At 42.9% G+C, this 15,134-nt stretch overlaps 1 protein-coding gene across 2 annotated transcripts in view; it reads right to left on the minus strand.

Moving 5' to 3' along the window:
* Window positions 1-15,134, minus strand: part of MLLT3 (MLLT3 super elongation complex subunit) — a 219,152-nt gene that overhangs the window by 24,786 nt on the left and 179,232 nt on the right. For both annotated transcript variants that reach the window (XM_054033230.1, XM_054033231.1), the window contains exons 7-8: window positions 7,808-7,886; window positions 2,085-2,217 (exon numbers count right to left, since the gene is read on the minus strand). In XM_054033230.1, coding sequence (XP_053889205.1) covers window positions 2,085-2,217; window positions 7,808-7,886 — 212 coding nt within the window. The remainder of the gene's footprint in view (window positions 1-2,084; window positions 2,218-7,807; window positions 7,887-15,134) is intronic.

Raw genomic sequence — 15,134 nt, forward strand, 5'->3', positions numbered from 1 at the left:
TCTCCGCCTCCCCCACTGCCAGTTTGGCAGTGCTTAGGACTTTCTGGGAGGGAGGGATGGGGAGGAGTGGAGACTCGGCACCTCCCCGCTCCTGCCCCTCCCTCCCAGAAAGTCCAAACAGCTGTTTGGCAGCGCTTAGGACTTTGGGGTGGGGTGGAGTAGAGGAGCGGGGACGTGGCGAGCTCTTGAAAGGAGGTGGAGTAGGGGTGGGAAGAGGTGGGCCTGGAGTGGAACAGGAACAGGAAGAGGTGGGCCTGGAGCATTCCCCGGCAAAGTCGGCTCCTGTTCTTCTCCGGGGAAGCTGCCGCTGCTGCTGCGAAGGTGCTTCCTAGCGTCCTTGCCTGCAGCGGCTGTGCCTGTGTGAGGTAAGCCGGGACACTTCCCAACCACAGTACAGTACAGTACTGTACAGTACATAATACCTTTTGTCTTCCCCCCCAAAATTTCCTTAGAACCTAACCCCCCACATTTACATTAAATCTTATGGGAAAATTGGATTCGTTTAACATTGTTTCACTTAAAGTTGCATTTTTCAGGAACATAACTACAACGTTAAGTGAAGAGTTACTGTACATTGCCAAAGAGCCACAGTAATACGTCAGCAGCCCCTCATCAGCTTCCCCTCCCCGCTCCCAGCACCTCCAACCTACAGGCAGCCCCATGGATCAGTGCCTCTCCTTCCCCGCACCTCCCGATCAGCTGTTTTGTGGCGTGCAGGAGGCTCGGGGGGCTAAGGGGAGAGGAGCGAGGGCATGGCAGCCTCAGGGGAGGGGGTGGAAGCAGTGGAGTGGGGGCAGGGCCTGTGGCTGAGCCAGGGGTTGAGCAGCGAGCACCTCCCAGCACATTGGAAAGTTGGCGCGTGTAGCTCTAGCCCCAGAGTCGCTGCCTATACAAGGAGCTGCATATTAACTTCTGAAGAGCCACATGTGGCTCCGGAGCCACAGGTTGGCCATCCCTGGTCTAGGCTGTAAACACTGCATGGAGGGGACGGTTTACTTGTGTTTTTTTTAAAGTTACCCATTAAGTTTTAAAAAAATTGAGAAACATTTCTATTTGTCTTAAGTTTCGCAAAGTTTTATTTAGGGATACCAACACCCCCAAAACAAACAAACAAAAAAACCCTCTACAGCTGGAAACAGATGGGACCAAAAGTGCCTTATAAATTATATTTAACATTAATATTCCAATTCAGAGGTTCTCAAACGGATATCTGTAGAATGGTGGCTGTTCGTAGGGTCTGCTTTTCTCCTTGATTCCAGATGATAAACTGCATTAGAGAGACAGCTAAACTACATTTAATACTTTCCTAATATTACTCTTCCACATAAGCAATTGCTCAAATTGATACTCAAGTGTTATGTGGGATGAAGGATAGGTCATGAAGGATAGGACAAGAAGTCCACAAGAACCTCTTTAAGATGAGGTATCTACCCGCTATGAAAAAGTTTGAGAGCCCCTGTTCCACCTTGTACAGGATTTTCAATGACATATGGCAACAGCTTAGAATGTATGATGAATTTCTCATTTATGTCATGTCATTCTGAAGTCAAAGTCGGGATGCAGAACAGATAATAAAAAATCAGGCCAGAAACCTCATCATTTTTGGGACTAGGGCTTGCAATACATCCTCCATGAACTGGACACTATGTAAATTGCTTAGATAAGTCCCTCTAAAACAATGAACTTTGACAGCTTTATATATATGTCAATCACAAGATTTGTGGGTTAACTTTTACCCGGGGTACAGAACACCTTGCACATGGAGGACCTTGATTCTGCTCTCGCTTACGCCAATGTGAATCAAAAACAACCTAACAAAGTCACAACAGTGTAAAGCCAGTGAAAGTTAGAGGAGAATGGCTCAAACTGACCAAATGGTTTTGTGTAGAAGCAGCTCACATTTGGGAGCATCTGATTTGATAGTTTAAAAGTGGCACTGCATATGCATGCTCTTTGTAGAAATTGAATAAATTGCCTGTTTGTTGAGCTTAAGCTATTCAGCTTTTTAAAAAAATGCATATGTCATAACTACTGCTATCATACTACCTCAGACTTCAAGTTGTTTACAGTTACAGGATACTCACCTGCGACCTCTACTTCCTCCACGAGTATTTACAGGTCTCTCCATTTCAGAGTCATTCTCATTCTCATCTGCTTCATCTGATTCATCTTCATTATCATCAGAATGCAGATCTTTCATTATAGACCTCAAGGGACCTGACCAACAGAAATGACAAAACAGGCACAAATCAACAATTGGAATTCAAATTCACTTTGCAATGTTCCAGACACATCCGCCTATTATACAGTTTTACAGAGGAAAAATAATCCGAAGAGTTAGAGGTGGGGGGGAGACTTTTAAGCATTAAACAAATGAAGTAATGCACTTGAGGCTTATGCTGCAAACACTTGCACATAAATCATTTACTCATGTAAGCAGTCCTGTTGATTTCAATGGGCTTACTTATAACAGTAAAGTGACCCATGTGTCTAAGGGTTTACAGGACTGGGCCCCCTGGAATGTAGCTTAAGCAAAATATTTTCACACCAAATATTCCCCATTGCATGTTTTAATTTAAGAAAAATTGAGTGTTCTATTTTTTATTATTATAAATGAGATACTTATAAGCTGCTAGCCTTCCCCCTTCCCTCTTTCTCAAAGGTTATTCTCTATCAATAAAGTTCTACAGACACATATTGGTAATAGTACATTTGTTAGGTTAATCCATGTATTGAAAAGCAGAGTTTAATAAATCATTCTGATTGTAACTTGTTCTGACCAAGGCAGTCTTTGTCTGCCTGTTTTTGATCTATTTAGATAAAGCTGTTCCTTTTATTTCAAGGTCAATTTCAGGTCAAGCAAGCACTTTGCTAGCATTCATATGTAAGAAGCATGTCAATCCCATTCAACACTGTCCTATCTTTTCTCTTGAATTAATTTGAGGTGCTCAGCCTGGTTCTCCCTAAGACGCTATAAAAATTAACTTAGGATTTAGTTCTTTCATTGTACCTTTTATTTATTTTGCTATAAAAGGTGGTTAGGCAAAGCTGCATGTTTAACATATCTGTGAAATATAAAAGAGGACAGCTGCTTAAAAGGAGCATGGGTAAGGGTCAGCTTGGGAGGCTGAAGGAAATTCATCAGACCACAGAGAGTTTGATTCCTTATCACATCATATTCAAGAACATAGAGGGCATCCAGGAATGGCAGGAGTAGTGGTGGCAGTAGTTTATTACTACATTTCTATACTGGCAATAGTTTATTATTATTATTATTATTATTACGTTTTTATGGTGCCTTCAACACAAGAATCTCAAAGTACTTTACTATCATTAATAAATTAAGCCTCACAATACTCTTGTAACGTAGTTAAAGTTCAGTCACAGTTTCAGGACCATGTTTTAACAATGAGACTATACTTCCCCTAGGTAGGGGACTGTGATGTAAATTATTTCAATTCTGACAGGGATCACACCAGAGGCACCCAGAGTGTCTTTGTCCAGTGTTAACAGTGCTTACAGTTTTAAGGCCTATATTTAAAATGGTTTACAAGTAAGGCTGTGCAAGGTTTGTTTAAGTTAGCATGGTTTGGGCAAATGGAATTTAGTGGGTTCTGTTCTGTATTTGCATACCCTGAGGTCTGCTTGGAACCAAGCCGATAACATGGGGCTGATGGGCATATGCCTAGTGCATCAGACATGGGCAGAGACCACAGGATAGGCAATTCTAATAGCAACAGATTGCCAGCTGAGACGCTGCAGAGGCCAGCAGTGAGCTGAGGCCACTAATCAGGAGAGGACTCCCATCCTTGGCTTCTAATAAGTGTATGTGGAGGACAGTGGTGAATTCCTTCCCCTGCCCCTAGCCAGGGAAGAAGGTCACCTGCAGCACTACTATGCGGACAGGAAACAGATTGATCAGTTCTGGACTGCTAGAAGAGATTCCTTTGGCCAACTGCCTTCTTGCCTGTTGCTCTGTGTGGGGAATGAATGGCAGAGGGACAGGACAGCAGAAGAGAATGAATGAAAGAGTTAAAGAAGGGAATTAAGGAGAAATTATGAGAAAGAGGCTTCATTTGAAGAGAGATAGAAAGAAGGAAGGAGAAATTAAGGGGGAGGAGGAAGACAAGAGAAAGACTGGGAAACAGAACAAAAGACCAGATAAGTGGTAGAGGAAGAGAGGAAAAAAGGGAAGTATCAACATTCAAAAACGAAGCAATAACAGACAGACATAGGATGGAAGCAGTTGAAAGGTGGATAAGGAACTGGTTAAAGGGGAGACAACAACAAGTCAGACTGAAAGGGGAACTGTCAGTCTGGAGGGGGATTACTAGTGGAGTTCCTCAGGGATTGGTTTTGGGAACAAATTTATTTAACAATTTAATTACTAACCTTGGCACAAAAAGCAAGTGTGCTCTAATAAAATTTGTGGATGACACAAAGTTGGGAGGTATTGCCAATATGAAGGAGGAACGGAATATCATACAAGAAGATCTGGATGACTTTGTAAACTGGAGTAATAGAAATGGGATGAAATTTAATAGTGCAAAGTGCAAGGTCATGCACTTAGGGACTAACAACAAGAATTTTTGCTATAAGCTGGGGACTTATCAGTTGGAAGCCACAGAAGAGGAGACAGACCTGGGTGTATTGGTTGCTCATAGGATGACTATGAGCTGTCAATGTGATGCAGCTGTAAAAAAAGGTTAATGCAGTCCCAGGATACACCAGGTGAGGTATTTCTGGTAGAGACAGGGAAGTGTTAGTACCATTATACAAGGCACTGGTGAAACCTCATCTGGAATACTGTCTGCACTTCTGGTCTCCTGTGTTTAAGAAAGATGAATTCAAACTGGAACAGGTGCAGAAAAGGACTACCAGGATGATCCGAAGAATGGAAAACCTACCTTAAGAGAGGAGACTAAAAGAGCTTGGCTGGTTTAGCTTAACCAAAAGAAGGCTGAGGGGAGATATGATTGCTCTCTATAAACACATCAAAGAGATAATACCAGGGAGGGAGAGGAGGTGTTTAAGTTAAGTGACAATGTGAACACAGGAACAAATGGATATAAACTGGCCATCAAAAAGTTTAGGCTTGAAATCAGGCAAAGGTTTCCAACCATTAGAGGAGTGAAGTTCTGGAACAGCCTTCCAAGGAGAGCAGTGGGGGCAAAAATCTAACTAGCTTCAAGACTGAGCTTGATAAGTTTATGTAGGGGATGGTATAAGGGCATATGTCCCATTGGTGATAGCAAAAATTCCCAATGGCTAGAGATGGGACACTAGATGGGGAGGGCTCTGAGTTACTACAGAGAATTCTTTCTGCCTGGTGGGTCTTGCCCACATGCTCAAGGTCTAACTGATCACCATCATTGGGGTCAGAAAGGAATTCCCTCTCTGGTTAGATTGGCATACATCCTTGGGGTTGTTCACCCTCCTCTGCAGCATGGGTCACGGGTTACTTGCAGGTTTAAACTAGTGTAAATGGTGAATCATCTCTAAATCATGATTTGAGGACAGTAACTCAGCCAGAGGTTAAGGGTCTAATTTCAGGAGTGGGTGGGTGAGGTTCTGTGGCATGCAATGTGCAGGAGGTCAGACTAGATTATCACAATGGCCCCTTCTGACCTTAGAGTCTATAAGGAGGAGGAAAGGAACAAAGAGGAAGAACAAAAACAAGAGGGGCAACAGTAGATTAAAATATTGTATTCAAATTTAACAATATAATGTACAAATATTTAATCTTACACACAGGACAGCATTAAAAACCAACATTTACCAGTTAAAGTGCTTGGAAGTACCATAATTATCTCTTATTTTGGCAGAGGACTGTAGGCCACTAAGTATCTTGCCCCTCCTTTAACCCTATTTGGCCTCACCAGTCCTTCTTAGAGTTTTGTGTTAGTTTGAACCCAAAGTGAAGCAAAAAATGAAACCAGTGAGTTTTCCTCACCTGCCCCACACAGTCTGCTTCCCTAACAAGCCCAAGCTACCCCTTTACCTTTAAGTGTTGTCTTCTCTGTACATGCAACTATATGTACCCAAGTAGGCACAGCAGAGGGGCATCTTATCTGCTACGCCTCTGGATGTCTTCTGGGGGAAATTAGATGGCCCTTTCTTTGGCCCTTCACAGGGCAGCCAGTTGGCTTACTCCTCTCTCCTATGTAGAAAGCCCTCCCACAGCAGACACACAGACATGCATCCACCAGAGGCACAAGACAGACTGCCACACCATATCCCATCCTCCATCCCCAATACACAGACGCTTACACAATAGCAGACTGGAAGATGCATTCACTTAACAGGAAAGTCCCAGAACAGAGGAGCATCTATTGGCACTTACTGCTGTGACCACACACCTAGCAATGGTGGTGGTGGGAGGGGGAGAAAGAAGGGCTGCCACTTATTCTGCAAAAGGTTCGGAACTGGAAAATCTGTGCAACGTCCCATGTAAAGCTCAGGAAGTGAAAGGGGCCAAACTGCGCCCTCTAAAGATATTAGGAGGAGAGGAAAGTGATAGATCACCAGGTTCCCTCCTTGAAAAGACATCAAAGAGGTAAGGAAAACGTCCCCGGCTCTTGGTGGGGTAATGGGGCAGCCCATATACATCACCACTGAAGTTTTCGTGAATACTGGTGGGATTCAGTATAAAAGATTTTGCACAGCCTTAGTTACAAGCCAAGTGCCTGAAACTGGGGATGCAACAACAGCCTATTTTTTTCCTTGCTTTCTTGGTCTAAAGATAGTTATAACACACTGGAAACATTGCTGTCAGAATACAGAGCCAATCAGTAATGGTCACCTTCATAAAAACCTGACAGATCTGCATTCTGTTTAGATTTTCTTTTTAAACAGAATCCTCTCTCTGGGGTACTAATCTATTCCATTTTAAAGAAAAAAATAAATCTGACGAATATAAATGCATATACTGAAACAAATTCAATTTTAATCAGTCAAAAGCTTCCTGCTTTAAAAAAAACCAAGTTGATCAAGAACATATCAGTTGTACAATTTGACAAAGTCAAGGAAAAAAGCCAAACAGGAACTAAGTGGTTTAATAGCTCTTATGAATCTCAATTGATTTATATAAAAACTGGTTTGGCAGGCTCTCCTGGCGGAAACTTACATTTCTTTACTGAGTTCTGAGGGAGCCAAAATTATTAGCCAGAAAAATCTAAATGTGTCCTTAAAGACTAACAATAACGTTCTCTATGTCAGATTATTTTTAAAAGTAAATATATCATTTTGGAAGTTTAAGGGCCTAACCCCTTGAGTTGCTAAGTGCTATCCAACTCTTAATAAATTCACTGTGTGTGTGCATGAGCACGCAAGGGCAGCAAAGAGTAGACAGAAATGCTCATCAACTCATTGGATTGGACTCTTGTCTCATGATTCTTCAAAGGGATTCACAGATACAGACCCTTATTCCCTACATGAAGCCCAATTAACTCCTGTGGGGCTCCAGGCAGGAATAAGGATCTACTGATCCTTCTGCAAGATTACAACTGCAAGATCTTTAGGATCTAGCATCTGTAAAGTATCTAGCACGTTTCTTGGTGCTATGTAACAAATAAATAACCACCCTCTTCTGAATGAAAAATATACATTTTTCTCTTTCTGCTTCTTACATGTTATAATCACGTTCACATACACCTTGAAGAAAAAGGATGAAGCAGAACAGAGACTAATTCACTACTTTAGACTGTGAAAAAGACAGAAGAAAAGTGGTAATGAGATGCCATCAGTCATGTTACTGGTTGGCCCCTTCATTCCACACTTTTCTCAATTTCTTTTCCTTGTTTGGTACCTTGTTGTCTGCTGTTCTGAGATGGTGTAAAACTGGAGCTGGAACTTGAGCTTGAACTGGCAGGGCTAGGCTGTTCAGACTTAAAAAAACAAACACAAACACACAGTTGTAAATACATTTGCTCCAAATTTTAACAACAACAAAAGAGCACAGTTTACTGCTTCATGCACTTCTCTGCAAGGAAAAATGCCACTAAACAGGATGATATTCACAATGATAATTATTTCCTGACCATTTCATGAGTCAGAGAGCTAGAAGATGTACAAATTACTATGCATATTAAACATACGCACTGTTGCAGGTCATATGCAAAATCTTTGTTTCACAAAACCAATACTCTATACAATAAGCTACCCATGCCCTATTTTGAAAAGTTATACAACACATGGGTTTAAATTACTTTATAATGCAACAGACCTAAAGATATAATGCAGGCTTGTCCAACTTTAGTTGCAATGTTTTCCTAATAAATCATGACTAGGACTCTAGGAGGCAGAAGGGACCAAAGTAAAGCAGGCTAGATGACAAACAGAAAAAGCCTAGGACAATTTCTTTTTTACCATCACCAAGGGATATATTATATATAAATAAATATATTTTTCTGCTCCCATTGGGTTTCTCCTCAGCACAACACTTTTCCCTTATGGAAAAATCCCACAGACTTTAATAAGGATTGAACTAAAAGGTTTAATTTTTCTAAAGGTATAGATTTCAATAGAACACCTTTCCAAAGAATTTTTAAAACCAACTTTTAGCATTCAATAGAGAATCATAACCTTGCAACAGAATTCTATAGAGTGTATATATTTTTTTTATTAGTTCTATAAATGGCTTTGAATATTTTCTGTAGAACCTTATCAGTTTTATCCATATTAAAATCTATACATTTTTTGCCATAATGGTATATGAGTCTTCTATTGAGTCCTCATGCCTGTTTAACACCATTTTGCAACCACCCCGACCTGACCTCTCCCCCCACAACCTTCTGTGACTTCTTGTCTCAATGCCTAAAAATATAAGAGCAAACAAGCAAGCATCCGAAACAAATACAAGACAGCAGAGAAAGCTAAAGGAGAGGCTAAAATCCTCCAACATAGAGAGAAAAATGCCCTACTGAAAGTATGATAACTTGGATTGAGAATTGGAATTTTAAACCCTATTATTAAAAACAAAACCTCCCCAGTCTTTAAGCTTTATGTAACTGCATCATTATGATGTGTTACCCAGGTTAAAAGAGAAATCTTCCAACTCTTTTTGGCTATATACTTTCCTCTCTGATTAATATCACACTAAATCCTTGTCAAAAATAACAGCAATAATATCTAGCCATTGTAAAGCTCAGAGCTAACTTGCACTTGTATGCATACAGCTTAGATAAGCCAACAGTTGTCTTTTTGTCATAAATCAATCTATTGTTGCCCTTCGTAATGAGAAAGCAGATTTACAGCCTTTTACCGTCTTTTCTCACAATCAAAAAGATGCCTATTTGGGCAACAGAACATTTCTCTTTTTCCGATAATGTTTGAGTAAAAGTAACATCTGTTCCTCTCAAATGAATGACAACTAGAGTTCTCAGTTAGACAATTGAAATACAAATTTTGGGCCTGATCCTCCACAAACTTACAAACTTTATTTGAGTAAGTCAAGTCAGTGCAGAAGTCTTCGAAAACTAAATGGGACAATTCATATGAGTAGAATTACTCATGCATGGGTAAGTGATCACAGAATCAGACCTGTAGATATACAGCCCCACACCCACTCCCCCCAAATAAGAACAGTTGAAAGAAGGACTCAGTCACGAAATGGCATTAAAATACTATTTTCCCTTTTTCTAAAATGCCTGGCAAGCCATACAAATATAAAAATGAAGGTCTTTAACTACACAGTATGATCTAACAATACAAACCAAACATTTTGGTCCAAGACTACATCAATAAGGAACAAAAACGGTCAATACAAATGGTAAAGATATCAAGTATCAGGGGGTAGACGTGTTAGTCTGTATCCACAAAAACAACAAGGAGTTCAGTATCAGAGGGGTAGCCGTGTTAGTCTGAATCTGTAAAAAGCAACAGAGGGTCCTGTGGCACCCTTAAGACTAACAGAAGTATTGGAGCATAAGCTTTCGTGGGTGAATGCCCACTTCATCAGACGCAAGAGTCCAGTGGCACCTTAAAGACTAACAGATTTATTTGGGCATAAGCTTTCGTGGGTAAAAAACCCACTTCTTCAGATGATATCAACATTTTCAAAACAAATTTTAGCCTCTCCACAAGTTACTCTAAGGGTTTCCTTTATCTGTCAATTTCTGCTTTTGACAACAAAATTACTTGCTGACAACTGGTTTCAACAGGTTGCCATATGTGTTGTATATTTTTGTCAGCTACTATAATTTTCACACAGAAATTGTAACTTATATGAACTCAACTGCAAATTCTAAGCTTCCATTTTAAATCAGATCCTAGTCGCATACCAATATTTGATTTATAATAATATTTTTAAAATCTGTAAACCCTGGCAAAAACATGTTACATACCTTTAGGTGTGTTTAAGGACTCTAAAAGTTCACTGTTTTCATTTTCGGCTAACACCACACTAATGATTACTTAAGGTAAAAGACTAACCCTACTAACACTACCAGACAGAAAGAGAAAACTAGTAAAACAAGTAAATGCTTACCACTGCCAACAGTTCCATTGACTATAATGGAACTGCTTGTAGTGGCAAATACTATTGTCATCAGTAAGTGACTAGAGAATCAGGCCTCAGGAGCAAACAGATGTGTGGTTTGTAAATTCACTTTACTACTCTTCTCGTGTTAAGAGATACAATATTACTCTGCTACAATCAAAATTATGCCACAGCATAAAATAGTTTTGAGAAATCTTAAACTGTAGGAACAAGGAAAAGTCACTGAGTACAAGATGTCTTAACATACACTTGTCTTGTCCTTTTAAATGTTTCTTAATGCCACCTTGAGCTCATTAACATTCTTTGCTTCATCTGCCCTTTCTAGTCACTTATTCCATGAGAAAGAGTATCATAAATGTTGAATATTAATTTCTAGAAACTAAAAAGTTAGTTTTAAGGGTTTTGAAAAATCCCAAAGGGTCGAGGAGAAAGAGTTGCTTTTAACATAAAAATGAATATTATTTGCAGGAAAAGTCTGCATTGTAGACAAAACTGAAAATATGTCTTCCATGCATGAATATGGATTCGTGTCTAGTGGGCTGACACTTTTTGTTACCAGAGTCTCTCTTTTGTCACTTAAGCAACGCTTTTTGACAGTTTTACAGGCTGTTATCCCAAGGACCTTGGTATTTATGGCCTTTATTCACATGGGCTCTCTGCTCTTATCTACTGGTTACTAATCACCAAAGAGATTTTTTTTTTATGGGTCTGAAATTAGCTTAAAGGACGTCCTTCAACAATGGAAGCCCAGGACAGTACCGGCAAACAGGTTCCCTGATACGTCCTTTTCCTGTTTTACTAGTTTTCTCTTCCTGCAGACAAGCTAATGAGGATTCAGACCCAAACTGTTCATTAGTGCAATGACCCTATATGATTTATTACATGCTTAGCCAGTCTTTCCCCTTCCCCCTCAACTTCTCTCATACTGATGCACAGGGGACACTGGCTCCATTATTAGAGCTGGTTGAAAAATTCTGCATTTTTAAACTTTTTGCAAAGGTTTTTATGAAATGTGTCCTTTTTTTCCAACCACCTCTAAATCTTTCTATTTCAGTCATAAAATTTTCTTTCTGTTTAAAAGAAGTACAATATCAATTTATTTCTGATCTACAGAAGACATTTCAGGCAAACTCACCTATTAACATTATACAGCACAGGCTTGTGAAATAAACCACCTTTGAGAATTTTCTGTCAAGGTTTCATTGTTGCATTGGATTTGTAGAAATACTAGTTTATAAAATACACTATAGATATACAATAAAATCTGTTTCTTTACAAGATAGGGACAATTACAGTTAGTGTTGTTGGGTTTGGGGTTTTTTTGCCTTTGTTTTAATTTTTATAAAAAGTAGATTTTGGTTTATGTATAATGATCTAAAAAGATTTGCGTTGTCCTTGTACTATGAATGTTAAAACATGTACCTACTTAAAACAGTATATAGATTAATATGACTTCCTTGATAATTTCTTTAGCAGTTAGCTCAGAGGTGGGCAAACTATGGCCCGCGGGCCACATCCGGCCCGTGGGACCGTCCTGCCCAGCGCCTGAGCTCCCAGCCGGGAAGGCTAGCCCCTGGTCCCTCCCCCGCTGTCCCTCCTCCCCTGCAGCCACGCAGGCCGTGCTCTGGGCAGTGGGGTTGCGCGCTCCAACCGAGCAGCGTGGCAGCGTGTCTGGCTCCAGCTAGGCGGCGCGGCTGCCACACATGCTGCTCTGAGCGGCTTGGTAAGGAGGCCGAGGGGTTGGATAAGGGGCCAGGGATCCCAGGGAGCAGTCTGGGGACAGGGAGTGGTTGGCTAGGGCGGAGGTTCTGGGGAGCGGTTGGGGGACAGGGGGTTGTATAAGCGGGGGGGGGGGCTGTGCATAGGGGTCAGAGCAGTCAGGGGACAAGGAGCAGGGGGGTTGGATGGTTCGGAGGTTCTGAGGGGGGGCAGTCAGGGGGTGGGAAGTGGGAGAGGTGGATAGGGGGCGGGGGCCGGCTGTTTGAGGAGTCACAGCTTTCTCTTCCCTACCCTCCATACAATGTGGCCCTTGGGCCAAAAAGTTTGCCCACCCCTGAATTAGCTTCTCAGGAAGACAGAACTTCAAGAAATTGTTTTCGGACATGTAAATTTCTCTTCTGCCAGACTCCCTTTAACAAAGGATTTGGGGGGGGGGCAGCTGGGGGGGAATATCGTTTACTACTTCCTAGGGTAAACTGCTATAAATCAGCATTTTTATGTATGTTTTTTTCATATTTGCTAACAGTCCTGATGTAGACAGGATAATCCAATCTTTTTGCTTTCTGGACTGCATCATCATCATCAGGGACTGAATTTTTATCTGTTCTTCTCACTTTTGGCTTCTAAATACCACTGCACATGGGTAATCAAATTCAGCTCTCCTTCTGCTCCTATACTGTCTATCTCAGGGGTAGGCAAACTTTCAGAAGTGGTGTGCCAAGTCTTCATGTATTCACTCTAATTTAAGGTTTTGCGTGCCGGTAATACATTTTAACGTTTTTAGAAGGTCTCTTTCTATAAGTCTATATTATATAACTAAACTATTGTATGTAAAGTAAACAAGGGTTTCAAAATGTTTAAAAAAGCGTCATTTAAAATTAAATTAAAATGCTGATCTTACACCACCAGCCTGCTCAGCTCACTGCCAGCCTAGGGTTCTGTTCACCTAGGCCGGCAGCGGGCTGAGTAGGGCCTGCGGCCGGGACCCCAGACCTGGGGGTGGGTGTTTGAGGGGTCAGGGCAGAAGGCTGGGGGACGGGGTGCAGGGCAGAAGGCTGGGGTGTGTGTGTGGGGGGGTTCAGGGATCAGGGCAGAGGGCTGGGGTGTGTGGGGGGGTGTAGGGCAGAAGGCTGGGTGTGTGTTGGGGTGTGGGGGGTTCAGGACAGAGGGCTGGGTGTATGGGGGGTTCAGGGCAGAGAGATGGGGGCTCTGGGGGTGCAGGGCAGAAGGCTAGGTGTGTGTTGGGGTGTGGGGGGGTCAGGGCAGAAGGCTGAGTATGTGTGTGGGGGTTCAGGGCAGAGGGTTGAGTGTGTGTGGGGTTCAGGGCAGAGAGATGGGGCTGTGGGGGTACAGGGCAGAAGGCTGGGTGTGTGTTGGGGTGTGGGGGGTTCAGGGCAGAGGCCTGGGGATATAGGGGTGCCAGGCAGAAGGCTGAATGTGTGTGGGGGGGTTCAGGGCAGAGGGTTGAGTGTGTGTGGGGTTCAAGGCAGAGAGATGGGGCTGTGGGGGTGCAGGGCAGAAGGCTGGGTGTGTGTTGGGGTGGGGGGTGTGCAGGGCAGAGGGCTGGGGGCTGTGGGGGGTGCAGGGCAGAAGGCCGGGTGTGTGTTGGGGTGTGGGGTTCAGGGTAGAGGGGTGGGGGTGCAGGGCAGAAGGCTGGGGTGCTCAGCTCGTGGAGGTGCTCCCAGCCCCCTGCCCTGAGCGGCTCATGGCAGGGGGCTGGAAGGGATATGCCCTGTTCCACCCCCTTCCCCCAGGCTCCGTCCCTACCTCTCTCTGCGGAGCTGTGTGCACGCGGCCGCTCTTCCCCCTCCCTTTAGCTAGGGCCCTCAGCTGATTGGCCAGGGACGGAGAGGAGGTGGGGCAGGAAAGCACCACACTGGGGGAAGAAGCGGGAGAGGGGGGAAGCTTGGCTGCCACAGAACCAAGCTTCTGCCTCCTGCCCCTGCAGGGGAGAGCGGTGGGGGGCTGAGGGCCGGGACCTTGTCAGGGGAGATGCGTGCCACTCAAAATCGGCTCGCGTGCTGTGTTTGGCACGCATGCCATAGGTTGCCGACCCCTGGTCTATCTCATTGCAGAGGGAGGAAGTGGATGCTTTATTACCTTCCCTGCTAGAAACCAGCCTTCCATTTCAGCCTGGCTCAAGGGAGGAAGCACCAAAGTTGCACACGATGAAAAGAGAGTCAAATCAAGGGGAGAAAGAGTTTGCATCCTAAGTGTGCTTGTATGTGTGCGTGCAGTAAGAAGGTGCCTATATATAGTAAAAGTTTAGATTTCCATGTTACCATATGAATATAAATCAAAATTGAATTGCGTGTAGATTGCCCAAGCTTGATAACCATATGTTCCCAAGTAGCCAGGGCCGGCGCAACCCATTAGGCGACCTAGATGGTTGCCTAGGGCGCTATAATTTGGGGGGCAGCGACCGCAGCGGTATTTCGGCGGCGGGACCTTCCATCGCCTCTGGGGGGGGGGGGGGAGGTATTTCGGGGCGGGACCTTCCGCCGCCTAGGACGGCAGAAAAGCTGGCTGCGCTCCTGCAAGTAGCAATTGCATTAGAAATACATCTTAAATTAATATAGATGGGACAGAAACTTTACTAGGTAATAATTAAAAAAAAATTAGTCTTTAGATGAACCACGCCATCAGTGTGAGGTGGGAATTGAAACCGTTCAGATAGAAATGGAAATATGTAACTATTGTAACAAAATAACGAGGACCGAAGAATGAAAAAAATTACTTTTAGAGCAGCAGTTAATGTTATAACTCTTAATTTTAACTAAGTCAGGAAAAACCAACAAGGTATGAAAAAAAATCCAACTAAAATAGCAGTTAGTATTTTGCTACAGTAGTTCATGCACGACCCCCAGAAGTCTTATATTGTGAACTACACTATTACTTCTGCATGCTATTGCATTAT

The sequence above is a fragment of the Malaclemys terrapin genome, chromosome 6, assembly GCF_027887155.1.
Source record: "Malaclemys terrapin pileata isolate rMalTer1 chromosome 6, rMalTer1.hap1, whole genome shotgun sequence".
Lineage (NCBI taxonomy): Eukaryota > Metazoa > Chordata > Testudines > Emydidae > Malaclemys > Malaclemys terrapin.